At 37.7% G+C, this 23,127-nt stretch overlaps 1 protein-coding gene across 13 annotated transcripts in view; it reads right to left on the reverse strand.

The window, feature by feature from the left end:
- Positions 1-8,506: 8,506 nt before the first annotated feature.
- STS (steroid sulfatase) overlaps positions 8,507-23,127 on the reverse strand; it is a 151,861-nt gene continuing 137,240 nt past the window's right edge. For all 13 annotated transcript variants that reach the window (XM_058184650.1, XM_058184653.1, XM_058184655.1 and 10 more), the window contains one exon: positions 8,507-12,725. In XM_058184650.1, the coding sequence (XP_058040633.1) occupies positions 12,373-12,725 (353 nt within the window). In that variant the 3' untranslated portion in view covers positions 8,507-12,372. The remainder of the gene's footprint in view (positions 12,726-23,127) is intronic.

The following is a 23,127-nucleotide window of genomic DNA, read 5'->3' on the forward strand; positions in this document are numbered from 1 at the left end:
GGATTATAGCAACTATTGGAAGAAAAAAAAGTATGACAAGCCTTCTCCCATAACTCCTGTTTGTAATTAATGTTAACAGCTAATATAAATTTTAGAAAATCTTAATTTACTATTGGCCAAACTCTATGCTGTTTAAAATAACTTCTCTTCATGCCCCAATTAAATTTTTGGCATACAGAATGATGACAATGCCCTTACAAACAAATTACTTGACCGACATAATTGAAGGTCTTCAAAATTCTGTCAATAATATATTCCATAATTCTTTTAAGAGCATGCCACTTAGTATAATTTCTTATAAATGTAATCTACAATTCACAGTACATTTACTCTAGATCAGGGCTATTTACACCAATGTTACTATTTTATACTGTGTGGGTTGTAAACAGAGTTGCTGGATTCTTGTCATTATCTGCTTACTTATTAAAGGACAGCCTCTAGCTCACTGTCTACTTTCTCCACGTACGGCATAGTCATTAACACCACATAATGTGACAGTTTCTGATTTAAAAAACAAAACAAAGGAAATGCAATTAATTTCTCTAAATTCAAAAGAATAAAAGGAAAATGGAATAATACATAGACAATTCTTAGCAAATATTCATGTAAGTTTATATCTATTTGATAATATAAAAATCCTAGTTGCTTTAATTTTGTGATTGGTATAACAAGGATGGAGGCAACATCAATTATTTTTTTAAAAATGTATTGTTCTCTGATATATTTCAATGCTGATTTATTTAAAATCAAAAAGAGGGGGGTAAATGTAATCTTTTTGCACATTCCCATACATAGAGTTGTTTAAGTTTGGGGGAAACACTTTTGTCATTGTCATGAATTTCCAGAAAAGGCAGAAGGCCATCTACCTTCCAGGGTCGCCATCTCATGATAGTTTCTCATTGAAAGATAATCAAACAGGATTGTTCTTCCACTGCATAAATCTAATTACTTCTGAAACGACTAGCATTCAATTTTGGTAATCATCTGAATGAAGATGGCTGGAACCCCAAGGTGGTCCTTCAACAAAGTAATGTTTCTTAAAACTGTGATGAATGATGAGGTGGCAATGAATTGTTGCACTTTTCATATGTGGTTGATGGAGAGGTTCTAGGTTTGATTCCCTATTCTTCACAATCTTGCTAGAATTTTAAACTAATCCAGACAAGCCATTAATCAAATGTTGCCAATCTATTATCTATGATTGACTTTTGCAAAGTCATTATCAAATGGCAATAGATGCAGTGTTGGTTTTCTTAACCTCTATTACAATTCTTTAAAAAGTTTTGAAAATAAAGTGATTGCAAACTACTCATATAAAGAAAACAGCTTTACAAATTCTTTTTATTAGCATGAAACAAAAAAATTATTTGCACACACTTTTTAAAAAAAAATCAATTCTTGGTTTAACACAATAGTGATAACTGAAATAATCATTTTCTAGAATGCTCTGAAGTAAACTATTTTTCTTACCAAACTCTTAAATATATTACTACAGCACAACTGAACTGTTTACTTATAAAGTGGTTCATATGAACTCTCGGATTGTCTACTTATATTTATTTTAGTACTATAATATTTTGATTTATGATAAAAAAAATAGAAGAGTCTATATTATTTTAGAATAAATTTTATAAATCAAACAACAAGTAGTGTACATTCAACTTATTAAATATACTGAATTAGACATATTTTATAATGCCTTATAAACCCATAACTAAACCTTATGGGTATGTTTTTAATAATGATGGAAGCAAGACTTAGATTATTTATTAAGATTATTTAATTATATATACCAGTGGTGAAATCTAAATTTCTTGCCTACCGTTTCTGTGGGCATGGCTTGGTGGACATGGCTTGGTGTGGGCAAGGTTATGTAACTATGTGACTGGGGATCAAAAGACAGAAACTCACTAACAATGTCCTGCTGGAGCAGGGTTGGACTAGATGACTTCCAAGTCCCTTCCAGCCATGGATTATCCTCTGAAGCTGCGTCTAATGCCAGGTTTGTATTCCTTCCTTCCTTGATTCCTTGCTTCCTTCCTTCCTCCTCCCTCCCTCCCTCCCTCCTTTCTTTCTCTTCTCTCTCTCTCTCTCTCAAAAACGAATCCCCCACCCACCCCCAATTTTTTGCCTACACCCATTTTTTGCCTAGCAGACTTCAGGGAAGCCTGCTGGGAGGAAAAATGGACTCCCCACCCCACCCCCACCCCATAAAAAAGGCTCCAATGATCGCTAACCACAGCTGTGATCATTGGAGCCTTTTTTTACCTTTAAAAACATTTTTTTACTACTGGCTCGGGCAAATAGGTTGTAAAAAATGCTTTTAAAAGGTAAAAAAAGGCTCCGAAGATCACAGCTGTGGCGCGTGATCATCCAAGCCTTTTTTTACCTTTTAAAAGCAGGAAGTAATGACACCCGGGTGGGTAGGCAGAGCCTCGCGCCACTATCACTACTGCTTCTCTAAACCACCTGCCACAATCACTACTGGATCACCCGATCCAGTCTGAACCGGGAGCATTTCACCCCTGATATATACCTTCTCAGCTCTTAAACTTTAGCACATATCATTATCAAGGCAAAAAAGAAAGATATTCAGAATATTTAGCGAAAATCCCAATATTTGCAGAATACTGATGATGAAAACAGCTCATGAAAATGGAGCATGTTCAAGGCTTCATACATAATATTAAACTGTGGAGATGGACTTTTTATTTTTGCAGCTAAATAGGGGGACCTCCATAGTTATATTCTTCTGATCGCAAATAATTTATTTTCCCATGCTTTAAAAAAATATACGCTAATGTTGTTTTTTCTTAGTTTTGTTAGCTCAGTGGGAAATACTCTTCAAATTAAAATAATAGAAAACCATAGAATATATCTTTATCTCATAACTTTTATTATGTTTTATCAATGTATAAAAAACAAAGAAAAATAAAAATAGGAAATTAAGGGAAGGAAAAAGAGGAGAAAAGAAAAAATGAGGTATAAGGGTGTTAACTTCCAACTTTTTAACACAGTACAAGATTACAGCCTCAACTTTCTACTTTACACCTTAATATATAACTAGCCATTTCTATAGCAACAAATCTATCTAAATGGCAAGACCAAAGTCAAAATTTCATTTTGTTATCACAAGCACAAAATCAGAAGTGATATCAAAATAAAAACATAATTAAATATATTCTCCTCTCTGAATAAAACAATCAGTTTAAGCATTTCTGCTTTATCTTCCTTGCTGTAGAAATACGTATTTCTATTTGCACTTAATAATCTTTATCAACTATCACCATTTATATTAACAAAATTCACTGTATTCTTTCAGATTCTTTAACCTTAAAGGGAAAAATGCTTTTTTTCATCCATTTTAAAATACTGAACTTTAAAAAAAACATATTTCTAAAATCAAAACATTCTAATACATCTTTTTTTTTACTTTATATTAACATACATACTTTAAAATTCACTTTCAAACCAATAAAATTCTAATTAACTCATTAAATTTAGAGCACTCCCTCCAGGTTATCCTCATAGAATATTTTTTTCTTCTTGCTTATATTCTTTTTAAAACTTTTCTTTAAGCTAATACAACTTTTTCTTTAACTTTGCTTTCAAACTGCTAGTTTGGCAGAAGCTGGGACAAGTAATGGGAGCTCACCACGTTATGTGGCACTAGAGATTCGAACCGCTGAACTGCCGACCTTTCGATCGACAAGCTCAGTGTCTTAGCCACCACATTCCTTTCTCTTAACATATATACACTCAAATACATTTTCAATAATATTTTGCAAACTTTAGGAATTACTTAAACAATATATATGAAGGATTTTTTCAAACTTTAGATTAAGACGTTCTTTAAATTACAAATATAACACCAATAAAAAGCCTTAAGGAACATTGTCCATGGGGTCGCAATGTGTCCAACATAACTTCACTACTAACAACAGCAAATTCCAATTGACCCAGTCACTCTTTCCAGCTTGTCTTCATGAATAAAATCTTTTTCTTTTCTAGAATGTTTGTCAAGTAGTTATAAGCTTCTCTTTTTTTCAAGGATTTCTCAACTTTGTCCATAAATAAAAAGTTCCAAACTTGTCCTTTTAAAAGTTGCAGATTTTCTTGGACCCCTTTTTCAATTGTGTTGGGAGGTTTATCTTTAAACCATCATGATAGAAATTGGTGTCAGGTTTAAATTCCAAAATTGCAATTGACTCCTCTGAATTGTCAGCTACTTGTGAAATTACCTTGGTGGTTTGGTAACTTCCTATACATATTTGAATTTCTGAAGTAGTTTGAGAAGTTTTTTTAAACATTCTTGGAGCATAGTTCCAATATGAACTGAAAATGAATATGAATATGAACTGAAGGATTTTATTTAAGATTTTTCAAATATATCTCTAATAATTTGCTCCTCCATCTTCTTAACTCACTCTTTAGTCAAATGGTAGCTTTATTAGAACCACAACTTTCTGCCCTTACATTTCTCCATCAATTTTTTTAAAGAATAGTCCACACTTCCTTATTTTAGCTTGTCTTCAGCATTTTTCTTCCTTGTTGTTTAACAATGAAGAAACCCCCAAAATGGCTCAGATCTTCAAAAAGAAATAACAGATTGTGACTAAAGAAAGCCTCTTTTAGCAGAATAAAAATTATTAGTCCTTAAAAATGATTAAGAAATAAAGGCATAATTTACTGTCCATTTGAAAAATAAACTCCAAAATAGCTTCTTCTTCAACAATAAACTCATTGCACACATCCCAGCTGTTAGCATGCAGACTATTTCAAAGCCCAACTCCTGAAGCTACTTGCAGACCTTAGTTTGCATTTGAGGTCAGTAGTGGTTGGCATTGAGGAAGTAAGGGATATTCATAACTATTTTTTGGATGCTGGTTGGGTGATAGTTTTGGGTGATGGCTGGCTGGATGTTTTGGATGATGGGGGGATTGATTGTGGGTCTTACTTTTTATGCAGTCAGCACAGTAGTTGATGTATATATTTGTGTTGCCTTGATCTTGGAGGTTTTTTCAGTTCTGCACAGAGTTCATGGGAGTGGATCCGTTGTAGTAGGGATAGCTCAGGCTGTGATCTAAGTTTGCTGTGGTTGTGGTTGGATTTGGCAATTGAGTTTATAGTTTAAATGAACTTTCATTTGATGGTCTCATTTTTGCAAATGATTCTACAGAATCCTGGGGCCACTGAGACATCACTGTTATTATATTCTGGGCCATCTCTGGAGACTTCAGTGATTTCATTAGGGGAGATGGTTGGTGTGTGATGACTACTAATGATGTTACGAACGTTTGTGATATCAGGTTCATTGGTGACATCTAATCCAAATAAGATAGCATTTTGACCTTTTTGTTCTCGCTGAATGGTATCTTTAATGAGTATGGAGATATTGGTTGGTTGGTTGGCAACTATTTGTGGTTTTGGTTGTGGTTGAGGTAATGGTTATTGAATTGGGATAAGATTTTGATCTGCCGAGTTTTCATTTTTCTGTGCTGTAATTTTTTTTTCAAAATATGTAAACGTGATTCTAAACATGCTAGTATACGTGCTTCTAAACTTGATTCTATGGAGTCTATGGTTGTTTGCTGTGTCTTTATAGTTGTTTCTATGATATGGACCCTATCAAACATGGCAATTAAATTATCAGTTTTGGTATACAAGGTGGACGTAGATATGGAAAGGAAGGAGTTTCTGATAGAAAATTTGCTACCTGTTTGCTTATTCTCAGGCAGATGTGGTGGGCGTATTTGGCACATATGCAGCATTTCCTGAATTCATCATATTCGTTGATAGGTTCATTACATTTATAGGATGTGCTGGAGTCGTTGCAGTCATCATTGATATCTTTCATTTGTGGGCATTTGGTGGTGGAGTTTTTGAAGTTTTTGCCTGGCATGGTCAATGATCAGTCAATGCTTGACAAAATTAATCAATATCAATAATAAAACAATGGTAAATCAATGTCTAGCAAATTAATCAATCAACAAGTTAATTAATCAATGATAATAATAAATCAATGTCTAGCAAATTAATCAATCAATCAACAAATCAATTAACAATCAGTGTGTGGTTAATTACTATTACCTGACCAGTCAAATAATTAAATAAATAATTTGATTTAGTTTGAATTTCTAGCTAGATTGCTTCCTGGAGAGGGTTTCGGTAGAGAATATGGGTAAGGATTTTGAGGCAATGGAGTCCTTTTTGTTCAGGAGCTTCAGGGGCGATTAATTAATTTAGTTGAAGGAATGGACTTTGGGATGAATCAGTTAGGCTTCTCAGGAATCAGTGAGTCAGTGTCAGGGGTATCAGGTATTTTTGAAGCAGAAGTCTTGCCTTGGTGCTGGGGATGAAGCTCTGCCTTGATTTTGCAATGGGAAGATGATCTGATGATCTGGCGATTGCTCTCACATGCTGGGGATCTCTCCTTTGTTTTTCCTTAGGGCCACATGGTTTGTATTTTGTTTTAATGGCATTTGGGTCAATAATGAAATGTGTGGGTTTTTTTTGTTTTGGCTTTTGGAGTTTTCTTATTTGTTTGAATTTCTAGCCAATTTGTTTCCTAGTGAGGTAGAGGATATTAGTCGGGTAGAAGATATTAGTGGAGTTTTTGGGGTAGTTGAGAACTTTTGATCAGGGGTCAGGTATTTTTGTTGCAGAAGCCTTGCCTTGATTCTGTGGTGGGGAGATGATGTGATGATCTGGCGATCTCTCTCATATGCTTGGGATCTCTCTCACATGCTGAGATTTCTCTCACATGCTTTCTCTTTCAAGCAACAAATCACCAAACACCTTGATGCTGGGATGAAGCTCTGCCTTGATTTTGTGGTGGGAAAATGATCCAATGGTATGGCAATCTCTCTCACACACTGGGGATCTCTTTCACACACTGGGATTTCTCTCACACGCTGGGGATTTTTCTCTCATGCTGGGGATCTTTCTCACACACTGGGATCAGAATTTTTCTCTCATGCTGGGGATCTTTCTCACACACTGGGATCAGGATTAGGACCAGGGGTTTCAGGGCTCTGGGGAAGATGATTTGGCGATCTGTTTTACACGCTGGGATCAGGATCGATATCACAGGATTCAGGGCTTCAAGGAAGATGATTCAGTGATCTGTTTTACACGCTGGGAGATCAGTGCTCAGATGCTCTGCTGAGGATTAGGGCTCTTTCCCACTCTTTCCCATGGGAATTAAGCAGTCCACTGGGGAATCGTGACTCCAGCACTCCAGGTTACTTACTGGAATCAAGTGCTCCAGGAATCAAGCTCTCCACCCAGGGATCACTCGCCGAGGAATTCTGGGCTCCAATGCTCTGTCCCTCTGTTTTGGGATTTGTTTGGGAATGATCTGTTGATTGATTCTCTTCATTGATCAAGGCTTCAAGGACATGATGGGCTTCAAGGACATGATGGGAGCTTCACTTGCGATCTATTGACCAGCAAAAGTGAGAGCTTCACCTTCCTACCTGGGCACCGCCATCTTTTCCAACATCAACCCTCTAAATTCTAAATTTTGATATCAAAATATCAAAATCCTATCAAATTTCCTCTTATTCTCTTCCCTCTAATTCTGGCAGTGGTCTTATAAGAAAAATATGGAAATACATAGATGTTGTGGTCCACCAGCAGCCCACAGAGCTAGCAGTGGAGTCAGACAGTGAAGAGGCTGGTGAGGATCATTGGCGAGTCCTAGAATCTGGGGAAGGCCCAGAAGAGGGCTCTGTGTCGGAGGCAGACATGGGGCCAGGGCCATCTGGGAGCGATGCGTGGACTCTGTAGCCTCCAGAGGTGTAGAGGAACAGGAGAGCCTGTTCTTAGTGCACACATGTGAAGAGCTGCCAGAAGGCAGGAGCAGCTAAAGCAAAAAGGATGACTCGGGAATAAGGCCAGGAGATAATTGGCCCCTCCCATAAGGCTTAAAAGAGCAGCAATGGCTCTTGGGCTGTTTGTAGGAAAGCAACATTGCTACAATTGTTTCTAGTCGGCATCTTTTGTTTCTGAACTTCGTGGGACTTTGCCAGGAAAAGTCTTTACAGGGTGCCAAACCAAAGGACTTTTTCTGAAGGATTTGTTTTGGACTTAATTTGGACTAAGCTGAGACTGAAGTAATTCTCAGCTGTTCTAATAAAATATGTTTGTTTAGGACTGATTGTGTCTGGTAATAACTACTTGGGCCTAGGTCACAGCAATAGAGGCTAGGTATTTTCATGGCTGAAATCAACAAGATGAAGTTGTCTTACCACTATAGAGATTTTGAAACAACAAATACAAACAGCAATACAAGAATGCCTTTTTCTTAGATCACACATTCAAGTACATAGAGATGTTCAAACTTAAAAAAAAACCTATTTATGTTCTATTGTTATCTATTTTCCAACAGGAAATAATATAAAGGTAAAGTGATTCCATAAGTGACTTCAACAAGTTTTCAAAATAGAAGCAATTTTTTCAAATAAATATTTTTGTTTACTTTTGTTAGATATAAGGGTAACAAATCAAGGCATAGAAGATAACAAAGGAGTTTTAAATATCTACTGCATCTATTCACTACTAACAACAAGAAAGCACTTAGAGTTCTAGCAAGAAGAGTAAACAAACACCCAGCATACAGTGGATCCCATGATTAAATAAAGCAAGGAAATGAAGCTGAATGACCACCCTGCTTTGCAATGGCATTATAAATCTACAATTATTTTCATGCAACTGCTTTGTAATATCAAAACTTTGTCATATCAAATGTCATATCTTATAGCACACTGTATTAAGCATAGAGTAATGACTGAAAAGGATAACAAAAAGAGAAGCATACTGAATAGAAGTACACTAAAAAAGAGAAAAGGAAAAGGAAAATTATTGGACTTTTGAAAAGAAAATGGTGTTTAATGTCTAGCACAAAATGCAAAATTATTATATTATTTATAGTTCTTTGATTATTGGCTACATATAGATTTCTTCTCTGGGTAATCTTATTCGGGTTATACGGTACTTTAGTTTTTCCACTCAAATGTCATTCTCTAGTAACCACCATTTGCAGATGGTCTCAGGTTTGATCTGTTCCAGGTAGTTTGAAGAGGACGAGGAGGAAAAATATTTTGGGGTATAAGATTCTCAGCTCTTACAATAGCTTATGATCTTTAGAATCTTATAAGATTTTATGATTCTCAAAATATTTTCTTCACCTTTAAAAATTTGCATTGTTTGATTTAGGATGCTCTGCAAATACTATTTGGATGTCAAAACTGATATAGTATGTACAATAACATATTTTTCTTAATTTTCTTATCTTCCTGACCAGCCTCTTTTTCACAGATACTTGTTTAAGTGATTTGTAAGGTCTTTACCATTTTTTCCTTAACCCTTTCAAATTGTCTGTATATTGGTTCAAACCAACTCAACAGTTGGTTTTAGTTCTTCAAGTAGGCCAAGTCAGAAACAAACCCCAAAAGTACTGTTAGAACTCTACTGCCGTAGAGTTATAGTAACAGAATGTTGAAAATCCTCTTCTTCTAAAGAGAATCAAGGTGAAGCTATTTGATTTTTTTGCACCTTCTGTTCTTTTCCAGAATTAATGTTTACTTAACCACTTTTTCATTTCTTTGACAAGTTTAACTCCATAATTCTTTACAATCAGAATCTGTATTTATTTATTTACTTATTTACTTATTTACTTACTAGTTTAGTTTAGTTTAGTTAAATTTATTTGCCATGGAGTTACTCTTGGTGGCTTACAATGGTAAAACAATTAAAAAAAAACAATAAAACAAAATGTAAACATAACAGCAGCAAAACAATTAAACAATAAAAATAAACAATAAAAGTACAATAATATGAATTTAAATGGGCGGAGGGGGAGCAGAAAGCATAGAGATGTGTGGGGTCAGCTAATGATAAAATGCACCACACTGGAGGTGCACCCCTATTAGGTCCCCAGGCCAAGCAGCAGAGCCAATCTTCAGGCCCTTGAGGAAGGATAGAAGGGTAGGTCAAGCCTCATCCTGGGGGCAGGATGTTCCAGAGGGCTGGTAAGTACAGCAGATACTCTTCCCTGGAACATTCACACAATCAGAGCTTTCCTGTTTCCACAGCTAATTCAACAATGTCAATGTATAAGATATTGTCTTTCTTTAATTTGAATAATAATTGTTGATATACATAGTCTTATTTAATCTTTTCTATTTTACAATCTTTTTTATAATATACTTTTTCAATGATACAGATGCAGTTTACAGACATAGTTATGGTTTTGTAGATTACATAAATCCCTTTAAAATTCAGAATAATCCTTACTAAGATTGCATGGAAGTATTCTAAGAATACCACAAAACTATAAATATCACTCACATTTTTAAATGATTTACATTTAACAGTTAAGAAGACTGAAAACAATTAGACTTTTAGGGATAATGTAGAATACTTAATACTTTAGCATGTCTCATGTTACAGCATAAAGTGATTCAATAATGTAACATTGTTAAATTAATTAACAGTAATAGTATGAGTCATTGATCTAATGAAATATATTAACTGTCATCCTATGTTAATACTTTTCCTCTCATGAAAACAGAAGTCCTTGGATGAGGACAATTTCTTTACATTTAATATATGAGTATGGAGCATTCTGTCTTTAATTTTGGACAGAAAATTATCTTACCCCAGCTCATGTAAATATTTAAAACATTTCTGCAAAAGGAAGATTTTACTGAAAATAATATAGTAGGAACAATTTCCATCAGTTTAAGGACCATGCAAAGCTTTTTGTAGCATTTGAAGAGCCAACTTCCAAGACTGTGGGGTGGGAATTGTTTTTGTTTTCTGAGTACACTTTAGGTGGTTTAAAGAGTACGGATGACTTAGAACTATCAATCAGTCATTTATCACTTGAACTGCACAACAAATATCCAACAAAATGAAAAACAATTAAAGTTAGCTTTGGCATCTAGAGGACACAGAAGGAATCTGCAGACTGAACTTTCTGTTTCTCTGTAATGTAGTGTGATTTGATGGGATTGTGCTATAGTAGTACATTTTTCTATTATGCCTAATACTTGATGATAATATTATCTATTATGGTTGACTCACAATTAAAGATGTATTTATTAAATCATCTCAGTCTGATGAGATCAGCAAAGGGAGTGAATATGTAAGAAAAATGGATCTTTTCTTTAAATAGCAATGCTAATGTAGAACACTGTAGTAAACCTGTCCATTTGGATAATGCAATCTGTGAAGCAGAATATCCAAATGAGCTTTGAAGCAAAGCATTCTGGGCAGCTCTTTTACCTATGTAGGAACTGAACGTCTTCTTGCAACTTCATTCTATTAAGGTTGACATATCTTTAGACTTTCACACTCACATCAGTGTGAAGATTCCTAGATGATCCTACCTGCATAGGGTCCATTCCTGCTAATATTTCTATTTAGAGTAGGCTAAAATATCAAAATTTTATAGCATGGCTTTATTATCTATTGATATAAAGAGCCACTGGCTTTTCAAATGTCACTTACAGTAGCTATAATCTCTATTCCAATTCATTGCTTCTGCTGGCTGAATTCACATGCATTTCCAGGACTACACTTTCCCCAATCTTGAATTACTGTGTAAAGAATTGGTCATTTAACTCTGTAGTATGCATCCAGAAACTATATTGCTCTAAAAAGGCAGGAAGATATGCATATGCATAAATAAAATTGCATCTATGAACCCGATTCAAATGATATACCATGCTGTATTTAGTGAACCCTAGATTTGTGCCACTGGGTAGGGTAATATGTGAGGCCCTAACTAACCCTAAATTTGATGATAGTTTAATTACTACTAAATTTAACAATTTGGCAATCAATTTTAGTTCATTACACAGTCAGCCAGATGTTCAGACTGGATTTGGCATTTTTATCCATCTATCGAGTTCTTCCAAAGGACCTGGAATAGACAGATGTTGATGTTTGATAGTTGATTGTGTGATGAACCAAAATAATGAGCCAGCATATTATCCCACCATGCTACACTGGAGAAAATATTACATTAGAAATATAACGTATTCCATATGCATTGTGGGTAAAGACAGCCTAGTTGTATTAGAAGTCTGGCCTTCTTGTTCCAGAGATGTCCATTTTACTCAGAAAAATTACTCTTTGAATGCTAGCAAAACTATGGTCTCACCATCACCCACTTTGCTGGGGCTTCAAGAATAAGTGAGCCCACTTTAACCAGTTCTAGTAACTCTTACATTATTATTAAGCACAATTAATGCAAGTATTAAGGAAATACGATTACAATGTGTTCTTGTTTATTCCTAAAGAACGTGAGTTCTTCACCAATTCTCAGTGATAATATCAGGCTCGACATAAAGTGTTGTTTCCTCATGACTCATGATTGCAGTAACACCATTGGAGAAAGGAAGAACAGCAAGGCTGAAGCCAGGGCTTCCATAGGATATGTCCTAGTGAAAATTGGTTGGGAACAGCAAGAATTGACTTGGTGTGATTTTCCACTGCATGGTGAATAGCTTGAAGAATTTCATGGAAGTGGCTCTCAGTTTCTGGTGTCAGTGGATTGTTTTCTTCTGGGTCCTTGGAGAGATCAAAAAGTAGTGGTGGATGATGATATGTGACAAACTGCCCATGGCAGAAGCACACATGATAATCGTGGCAGCCATTAGATTCTTCGGGACTGAAATTTGGAGTGAAATAAAATATCTTCCAAATAGAGTTACCTATAAATATGGAGGAGGAAGACAAAGTTGAAGATATGTTCTGAAGATGTTCCATAATTATGATAATCAGATTCAAACACACTCATTTTTCAAGGAGTCATTGTTTTTTTTTATAATAGACTAGGCATAATATTCTGCCAACCTAGCAGTTCAAAAGCATGTAAAAATGCAAGTAGAATAGGGACCACCTTTGGTGGGAAGGTAACAGCGTTCTGTGCACCTTCGGCATTTAGTCATGCCAGCCACATGACCACGGAGATGTATTTGGACAGCACTGGCTGTTCAGTTTTGAAACAGAGATGAGTACCACCCCCTAGAGTCAGGAACGACTAGCAGATATGTGCCAGGGAAACCTTTACCTTTACCTTTTAGGCATAATATATTTAAAATTCTTCATTCAAAAAACAAATTCCAGATATTTGAAATATAATTCCACAATCCATCAGTACTTTAAACCTTAGCATTCTCAAGAATGTGATTCAACATTATAATAACACCTTCTTAAAAAAGAATAACTGTTTACAATAGCACATGTACTAATGTTCCATTATACCTAACACATGATAAGAACAGTTTGATATAAGTTAGCCTTGTGCCTTAACTTACACCAAAATGGTACTTTTATCTTGATAATACAATTTTGTATATTTATTTTCATTAAACAATTATTTTCTAGGAATAATGATCCCCTGGTGTTTAGAACCATGACAACAAACAAAGGCTAATTTTTCACAAACATCTATAGCTGCTTTTACTGACTGGCATTATATTAGATTTACTGTAATTTATTGTGTATTTCCTACTGTTGTAACAGTTTGACAAATCTTGATTATCATTATGCAAATCATTATCTTCATCTTCGTATATCATCTGCATATATTGTTTGTTATTTCTGCTCCATGAGTTCCTCAGATTCAGTAGATTGTATTATTAATTGTAAAATTAAACATTAAAGGAATTAAAATGAGCCTTGATGCATTCCACTTCTCTATTTGATCACAAAGGAGATAATCCCACTAGTATTTACCCTTGCAGCAGAATTAAAATAATAAATTTTATGCACAAAATTTCTACAGGAAGGCATTTTTCTTTCTAACTGTATTCTGAGAACTTTATATGAAAACATTTTTTCTTCATCTAATGATCTATTTATAAAGCATCTATTTCATTTTTTATTAGCATATCATGCAAATATATCTACAAAAAATCTAATATTATTGAAGGGTTGACATCTTTTCAAAAAGGCAAACTCTGCTGGATAAATTATTGAAGGAAAGCCTGTTTGTAGCCTTCATGTTGAAGTGACTCTTACAATCAACATCAATAAACAGTAACTCACACAATCCAAAGGGTCTTTTCTGCTCTAAGATAAGTACAATACATGGTGAAGGTATTTCTTTTCAAAATATTTCTTTTATATGTCTAACGAAGTAGAGACAAGCCTTCCTTTCAATTTTTATATAACTCCACATTTGTTTTAAAAATTACAGTGCAGCTAAATCCTTTGAATAGACAACTGAAAGTTTGGGAGATTTATTCCATTTAAAAAGGTATTCAACTGAACTAGAAGACCTCCAAAGTTCCCTCCAACTTTGTTATTTTATTCAATTGTATAGCTGTGTTCACAAAATATGATTTTGTAAAACCCCGTAAATTGGGAATTAATATCATTATAGTTCCTATGTGTTATCCCAAATACTTTCCAAAAGTAGGCATTGGCTTTCTACTGTTTCCATCAAGAATTTAGTGGTTTACCAGATTCTCCTACCTATTCTCAATAGTTTTGTTTAATACACTTGAATGAATATTTAGTAATGAAAGCATGCTATTGATTAAGTTACAAATTAAGGAACCTTAAAGTTTAATATGCTTTCAGAATATGATTTCTGATGTTTTTAAATTCTTTTTTATCTTTAGACAATGTCATACAATTTTCCCCCTTAGAGACACAGAAAAAATTCTCTTTTTATTTAGGTGAAGATACATTTATCTTTCTTTTATACTTTTTATTTATTTATTTATTTTATTTGTCACAACAGTATATATAAGCATAAGCATGAAATAACTATACGATATATAAGCATATATATAAGCATAAGTATAAAATAATTATACAAATTGGATACAATCAAAGGGGACATTGGGACAGGAATGATAGGCACACTGGTGCTCTTATGCACGCCCCTTACAGACTTCTTAGGAATGGGGTGAGGTCAATAGTAGATAGTCTTTGGTTAAAGCTTTGGGGATTTTGGGAAGAGACCACAGAGTCAGGTAGTGCATTCCAGGCATTAACAACTCTGTTACTGAAGTCATATTTTCTGCAATCAAGATTGGAGCAGTTCATATATATATCATACATATATCTTTTTTTCATAGTTCATCTAAAACAATGTGACTCTGGGGAATATACAGCACACACAAAAAAATAAAAAACAACAAAAGTTCCACAGCCACAAACCATATAATATTCAAACATGTACAATGTATAAGCATTAAATGACTAGAATCTCATTACTATATTTTCTATCTTTTTGAGTAGAAAAAAAACAGCTTATGATTTATCTCATTGATGATTAGACAGTATAGAAAGAATAGAGTTATGTTGTAACCATAGAGTAAGAAATACATTTATAATTGTACTCATAACAGCTGTAAAAAAGATTGAAAATGACTTCTTTGTATCTTTTTTCCTATTTTCTTTGGCTTTTCTCCCTTTCTTACACTGTTAGCTTTCTCTCTGATTTCCTTATTTTCTTTATTTTCCTACTTTATGCTAGTTTCTATCTATCTATCTATCTATCTATCTATCTATCTATCTATCTATCTATCTATCTATCTATCTATCTTTGTTTTTGTAGGTTTTCATGGGTATATGTATGCAGGTTTTGGTATGTTCGGGTGTTTTCCCGTGTAAGATAAGTATTTAGGCAACGTTTCGATGAGATATCACTCATCATCTTCAGGCTGGAGTTTTTTGGCTTTGTTCTTATGTGAGCAAAGTGTGGATGTTAACTGCTGTTTCTCTATAAATACTGGTGTGTGTGTGGGGGGGTGTTTTCTGAATTGATGGCCTAGCTGGTGCAAGCTGATTGGTTGGCTGTGTTGCTACATATTGATTGGTTAATGAAGTTTTTTAAATTGCTGGTCTAGCTGCTGCAAGCTGATAAAATACACACACACACACACACACACACACATATATATATATGTGTGTGTGTGTGTGTGTGTGTATGTATGTATGTATGTATGTCTTTGGTTATTCGGGTTTTCTCCCGCGTAAAATTGGAAGTGTCTTGGCGACGTTTCGACGAAGTCTCATTCGTCATCTTCAGGCTTCAGCTTCGTGCTTCTGGGAGCAATGTGTGATTGCAGCTGTTTCTTCCTTTTTAACTGCTAGTGGGGGTTTGAACTGATTGGCTGAGAGCTTGGCTGTGCTCTGATTGGATGGGGGTTTTTTTGTGCTCTGATTGGCTGTAGGTGTGTCCTGTTTGGGTGGGGGCTTGGTTGTGCTCAGATTAGTTTGAGTTGCAGGGGGATTTGAGCTGGTGAGCTGCACTGCTGCTGTTTGGCTTCGTGGTCGTGGTCGTGCTAAATCTTCGTAGTGGGTGTCAGTCTGCTGCATGTATGGATTGGAGGGGTTTGAAATGGCTAATGTTGCAGCTGCAGTCTGGCTTCTGGTCCTTGGTCGTGCTTCATGATCAGTGTGGGCTTGGGTCTGCTTTCTGGGTGAATGTGTGGTGGTGACATCCTATGTTGACCTCGTGAGTGTGGGTCTGGTGTCATTCCTCGTGTTAGGGACTCGTTTGTCAATAAGGGCGGGTTTCCAAATGGCTGGTAGGTGGGAGGTATCATCTCGTTTGTTCATGCTGTGTGGGCATTTTTCTATCTCAATGGCTTCTCTGATTATTCTGTTGTTAAAGTGTTCAGTTTTGGCGATAGTTCTGGTCTTTTTAAAGTCAATATCATGTCCTGTGGCTTTAAGGTGTTGGACCAGGGAAGAAGTTGGTTCCTCTTTTTTGACTGAGTTCTTGTGTTCTTCAATGCGTGCACTTATTCTTCTGTTGGTTTGTCCGATGTATGTGGTGGGGCAGGCGGTGCATGGGATTTCATATACTCCTTGATTTTCTAACTCAAATTTGTCTTTGGGGTTTCTTAGGATGGTGGATATTTTTCGGTTTGTGCAGAATGCTGTCTTGATGTTGTGTTTGTGGAGGATCTTGCTGATTCTGTCTGCGGTGCCTTTTATATATGGGAGGAGGGCTGTGCCGTTTTCTTGTTCTCTGTCTTGGATTTTAGTGGGGGGTTCTTTTTGGATTAGTTTGGTAATCTTATTTCTCTGGAATCCAACAGCAATGCAGCTCACCAGCTCAAATCCCCCTGCAACTCCGACTAATCTGAGCACAACCAAGCCCCCACCCAAACAGGACACACCCCCATCCAATCAGAGCACAAAAAAACCCCCATCCAATCAGAGCACAGCCAAGCTCCCACCCAATCAGTTCAAACCCCCACTAGCAGTTAAAAAGGAAGAAACAGTTGCAATCACACATTGCTCCCAGAAGCACGAAGCTGAAGCCTGAAGATGACGAATGAGATTTCGTTGAAACGTCGCCAAGACACTTCCAATTTTACGCGGGAGAAAACCCGAATAACCAAAGACCTACATACAAAATTCTAAGACCTACCTAGTGGCACTGAGGGCGGCGAAGCATTCCTACATTTCCACCCTCATTGCATTGGCAGATAACCGCCCGGCCGCCCTTTTCCGGGTGACCCACTCTCTCCTTCATCAGGAGGGGTGGGATGACCCCTTGCAGGGACATGCCGAGGAGTTTAGTGGTTATCTATACGATAAAATTGTTCAGCTTCGGGATAGTTTGGACCAAAATTGCGATGATCCAAGTGAGAGGACGGAGACGTGTCTTGTTGAGATTGTTTGGGATGAGTTTGACCCTGTGGCTCTCGAGGACGTGGACAGGCTATTGGGGAGGCTACATGCCACCACATGTTTACTGGACCCGTGTCCCTCCTGGTTGGTGCTGGCCACACAGGAGGTGACACGAGGCTGGCTCCGGGGAATTACTAATGCTTCCTTGTTGGAAGGGGTTTTCCCTGCCGCCTTGAAAGAGGCGGTGGTGAGACCCCTCCTCAAGAAGCCTTCCCTGGACCCAGCTATTTTAGGAAATTATCGTCCAGTCTCCAACCTTCGCTTTGTTGCAAAGGTTGTAGAGAGTATGGTGGCATGGCAGCTACCCCAGTACCTGGATGAAGCTGTCTATCTAGACCCATTCCAGTCCGGCTTCCGGTCCAGATATAGTATGGAGACAGCTTTGGTCGCGTTGGTGGAAGACCTCTGGAGGGCCAGGGCCAGGGGTTGTTCCTCTGCCCTGGTCCTATTAGATCTCTCAGCTTTTGATACCATCAACCATGGTATCTTGCTGCACCGGTTGGAGAGTTTGGGAGTGGGAGGCACCGTTTATCGGTGGTTCTCCTCCTATCTCTCTGACCAATTGCAGACAGTGTTGACAGGGGGGCAGAGATCGACCGCGAGGCGCCTTACTTGTGGGGTGCCACAGGGGTCGATTCTCTTGCCTCTCCTGTTCAACATCTATATGAAGCCGCTGGGCAAGGTCATCAGTGGCTTTGGGGTGAGATACCAACTGTATGCTGACGACACGCAGCTGTACTTTTCCACCCCGGGCCACCCCAACGAGGTTGTCGAAGTGCTGTCCCGGTGCTTGGAAGCCGTACGGGTCTGGATGGGGAGAAACAGGCTCAAGCTCAATCCCTCCAAGACGGAGTGGCTGTGGATGCCGGCACCCCGGTACAGCCAGCTGCAACCACAGCTGACTGTTGGGGGCGAGTCATTGGCCCCAATGGAAAGGGTGCGCAACTTGGGTGTTCTCCTGGATGGACGGCTGTCATTTGAAGATCATGTGATGGCCGTCTCCAGGAAAGCTTTTTACCAGGTTCGCTTGGTTCGCCAGTTGTGCCCCTTCCTTGACCGGGATGCCTTATGCACAGTCACTCATGCTCTTGTCACCTCTCGCCTGGACTACTGCAATGCTCTCTACATGGGGCTCCCCTTGAAGTGCACTCAGAGGCTTCAGTTAGTTCAGAATGCAGCTGCGCGGGTGATAGAGGGAGCCGCATGCGGCTCCCATGTAACACCGCTCCTGCGCAGACTGCACTGGCTGTCTGTGGTCTTTCGGGTGCACTTTAAGGTTTTGGTTACTACCTTTGAAGCGCTCCATGTCTTAGGGCCTGGGTACTTATGGGACCGCCTGCTGTTACCTCACGCCTCCCACCGACCCGTACGCTCGCACAGAGAGGGACTTCTCAGGGTGCCGTCCGCCAAGCAGTGTCAGCTGCCGGCCCCCAGGGGAAGATCCTTCTCTGTGGGGGCTCCTACCCTCTGGAACGAACTCCCCCCTAGTTTGCATCAATTGCCTGACCTTCGGACCTTCCGCCACGAGCTGAAAACGTATTTATTTATTCGAGCGGGACTGGCTTAAACTTTTTAAATTCTTAATTTTTAAATTTTAAATATTAATTTTAACTGGGGTTGTAATTTATATGAATTTTAAGGGTTTTTAGGTTTAAACATTTTAAATTTTGGCCAATTATATAATAAGTTTTTTAATTTTCTGTTTTAATTGTACACTGTTATTGTTTTATCTTGGCTGTACACCGCCCTGAGTCCTTCAGGAGAAGGGCGGTATAAAAATCTAATAAATAAATAAATAAAATAAACTTAGATGGCTATTCATTACACACGGATTGCCAGATAGTTTTGGACAATGGGCCACCGTTTACAGCCACCCAATTCAAAGGCTACCTTGCCAAACTGGGCATCCGCCATGCCCTATTGGCGCAGTTTCATCCAGGCAGTAATGGCCTTGCCGAACGATTTGTGCAAAGTGCCAAGAAGGCACTGTCCCGCATCAACCTGGGTGACTGGCAAGCCAAGATTGACACATTCTTGGCAGTCCAACATGGAACCCCTTGCATGGCCACTGGGCGTAGCCCAGCAGAATTGTTAATGGGTAGAAGGCTCAGGTGCCCTTTGGACCGACTAAATTCCAACTACTCCCCCGATGGGTATCAGGAAAGGGGAAAAAAGACAAGAGAATTTCAGGTTGGCTCCCCAGTATTTGCCAGAAATTATGGAGAGGGCCCCCTTTGGTTAGCAGGGACAATCCTAGAGGTAACCGGCCCAAAATCATATGTAATCAAAATGGGCGACGGGAGGGTCTAGAGAAGACATGTTGACCAAATTCGAAACCGATTAGCAGCCAAAACAGAGTTTTAACAACCAAAACAACCAGGCCCTGACTACCTGCTGTTTACACCAACAGCTAACTCAAGCCAAGATTGGTCGGAGGATTTATCTGGTCGAGGCCCTCCAGTCCGACCAGAAATCAGCAATGAAAAATCCACCCATAATCCAGGCCAGGAAGGCCAATCGGAGGAGCTGGGAGAAACAGAGAGTTCCTCCCACCAGCTCAGCTCTCTGCCTAGGACTGAGTTGCGCAGGTCAACCAGGCACAGGGAATACCCTGGTTACCTGCGTGACTACGTATGTAAATAATTGTAAATTTTTAGTCAAATGTGTTCTGGGAAGGGAGAGGTGTTATGTATTTAAATTCTTGGAGGGAATTTTGGATGGGAAAATGCACGTTGCTAATTGGCTGGTGTCTCAGCCTGAATGGTATATAAGGAGGACTGTTCTCTTGTTTCCTTTGCTGGGTTCACACAATAAAGTAAAGAGCTGTTGTCACCAATGACTTATCTCCTGCCTCCTCATTTCGCAAACTCAACAACTACTTCTTGTTTTATAGGAATATTATCTTCCCAAAATGTTTATATAAATGTTTATATGAGGACCCAGATTGTTGGGGGGCAATAAGTTGACTTTGTATATAGTATACAAATGGATGAAGACTATTGCTTGACATAGTGTAAGCCGCCCTGAGTCTTCGGAGAAGGGCGGGATATAAATGCAAAAAACAACAACAACAACAAAAAACATATAATTAGTACCCACTTACCAGATCTCTTGCTTAACAGTCCAAGCAGTACTATTTCCACATCTCTCAGAAAACCAATTTTGTAATAGAAGATCTCCATTTTACTAGAAGTCTTGATAGCTCTACTCTTGATACCATTCAATGTCCCATCGTAAAGAATATTTCCCTACCACTTTAATGAAGCACATTCTATTATACATGATCTAAGACTTAGAAAGCTATTCAGTAAATGGCAAAAAATTGGTTTTAGAATTTTTTTTAGTTGCGTGCCTTAACGTAAAATTATTTTTGAAGTCTTGTAGCTGAGCTTGCTACAGATTAGAGAGCAACACATAACTTCTGAATGTAGCACTGAAGAAGCAGAAGATCTTCTGCTCCTGGTTAGACAGTGAAGTGCATTTTAAAATTCTAAGGGGCATTAACTTTAACTAGAGTTATCAGTATTCAGAGGTCTTGTTTGCTGTTAGACCAAAAAGGCTATTACCAACATTCTATATTGTTTTACCATTCTGAAGGAGTTCCCGAGGCTATTGAGCACAATGATTAGCCATATAAAAAGCTAAGTGCTCTCTATATCAAAGATTTGCCAGAATGGTAACAGGGTCAGATAATGACCTTGATGCTGTAGTAAAGGGAAAACCTGGGAGCCACTGAATGTTTAACTTTCTTGGCATCTATATAATTGATCTTGCTAGCTGGCAGTATCAGGAATATACTATTCAACATCTCAAGGGCAACATATCAAGTTAGGCTAGTATCTTTATTTATAACTGAACTGTACAATTTAATCTATAAAATCAGACATCACCAGCCCTCCGTTATTTTAGAAATTTATTCCACTAAATTGTTTCTCCCCATCTTGTATAATTATTACTGGAGAGGATGTAGAGTCCTGGTCCTATGAAAAGAAGGGAGACATGAGCCCAAGGCAGAACTTCTTGATCACTTAAAACACTTCTGGCCCCAGAAATGCAGTTGGCTCCTTTGGTACTGCTTTCAAGAAGGCAGTTAAAACAGTGTCTTGAAGTTTAGCAACAGCAACAACATTTAGACTTATATACTGTCCCATAACACTTTACAATACTTTCTTGCCGGTTTACAATGTAGAAAGATTATTTCCATATTGCCTCCCACAATCTGGACCCTTATTTTACTGATCTTGGAAAGATGGAAGGATTCGATCTTGAGCTCCATCAGAATCAAACTCCAGGTGGTAGGAAGAGTTTTGCCTGCAATAGTTTATTTTAACCATTGCACCACCAGGGCTCATAGTTTTATGTTAGTGGTGCTATTGAGATGTATTTTTTGTTTTGGAGCCAGTGCAGTGGTGGGTTGCTGCCAGTTCTCCCCGATTCTTGCAAACCGGTAGTAAACATTTTGAGTAGTTCGAAGAACCAGTAAATGCCGCCTCTGCCTGGCCCCACCCCCAATCTATTGCTGCCTCCCGACTCCCAGCTGATCGGCTAGAAGGAAAAAATAAAGACTCACTTGACAAAGAAGAGAAAAAAGAACAAGACACCATCGCTTTAAATTGAAACGCCATGAAGCCTCCCAACTGATCATCTAGAATGTAAAAATCAGGACTCGCTTCTCAGCCAGGAGATCACTTGGCATAGAAGAAGGAAAAAAAATAAAGATGCCATTGCTTTAAAATGACGCAGCTGATGGAAGGAGGTTTTTACTTGCAGAAGCAGTTCATTTCTGGGTCTGAATAACAAACTGGATAAGAGGAGGAATTCTTGACTTCTGGTGGCACCGCTTTCCTCGCTGGACGACTGAAAAGCTGCCCCGTGCTGAGGTTTCATAAAAGCCGGCGAAAACAGCGAAAATATAATATAAACCCCTAGATATTTAACCTTTTTTACAATTTCAAATCCTGTTGTTTCGTCTAATTTTTCTTTCTTTTGTCTAGTCATATTTTTTGTTATCACTTTCGTTTTATTCTGATTTACTTTCAACCCTGAGACCTTTCCATATTGACCAATTATTTCCAACGAACATACACTTGAATTTATAGGATTTGACAAAATAATCACTAAATCATCTACAAACGCTCTCACTTTATACTCATGTTGTCTAATTTTAATTTCCTCTATCTCCTTTAACTCTCTTATTTTATCCAGTAGTGGATATTTTATCCAGTAGAGGAGTAAGCAACAAAAACAGCGTATATTACTTCATCAAATGTGAAATTGTATAAGAATAACTTTGAGGTGCTATGGCAAAATGTTCAGAAGGAAATGCTCAGTTGGAAAAAATTACAAATTATCATTATTGGGGAGAATAGCAGCCATTAAAATGAATGTTTTACCTAGATTTTTATTTTTATTTTTGTTTCAGATGATACCAATAATTAAGAAAGATAAAAA

The sequence above is a fragment of the Ahaetulla prasina genome, chromosome 5 (assembly GCF_028640845.1).
Source record: "Ahaetulla prasina isolate Xishuangbanna chromosome 5, ASM2864084v1, whole genome shotgun sequence".
NCBI classification, from domain to species: Eukaryota; Metazoa; Chordata; class Lepidosauria; order Squamata; family Colubridae; genus Ahaetulla; species Ahaetulla prasina.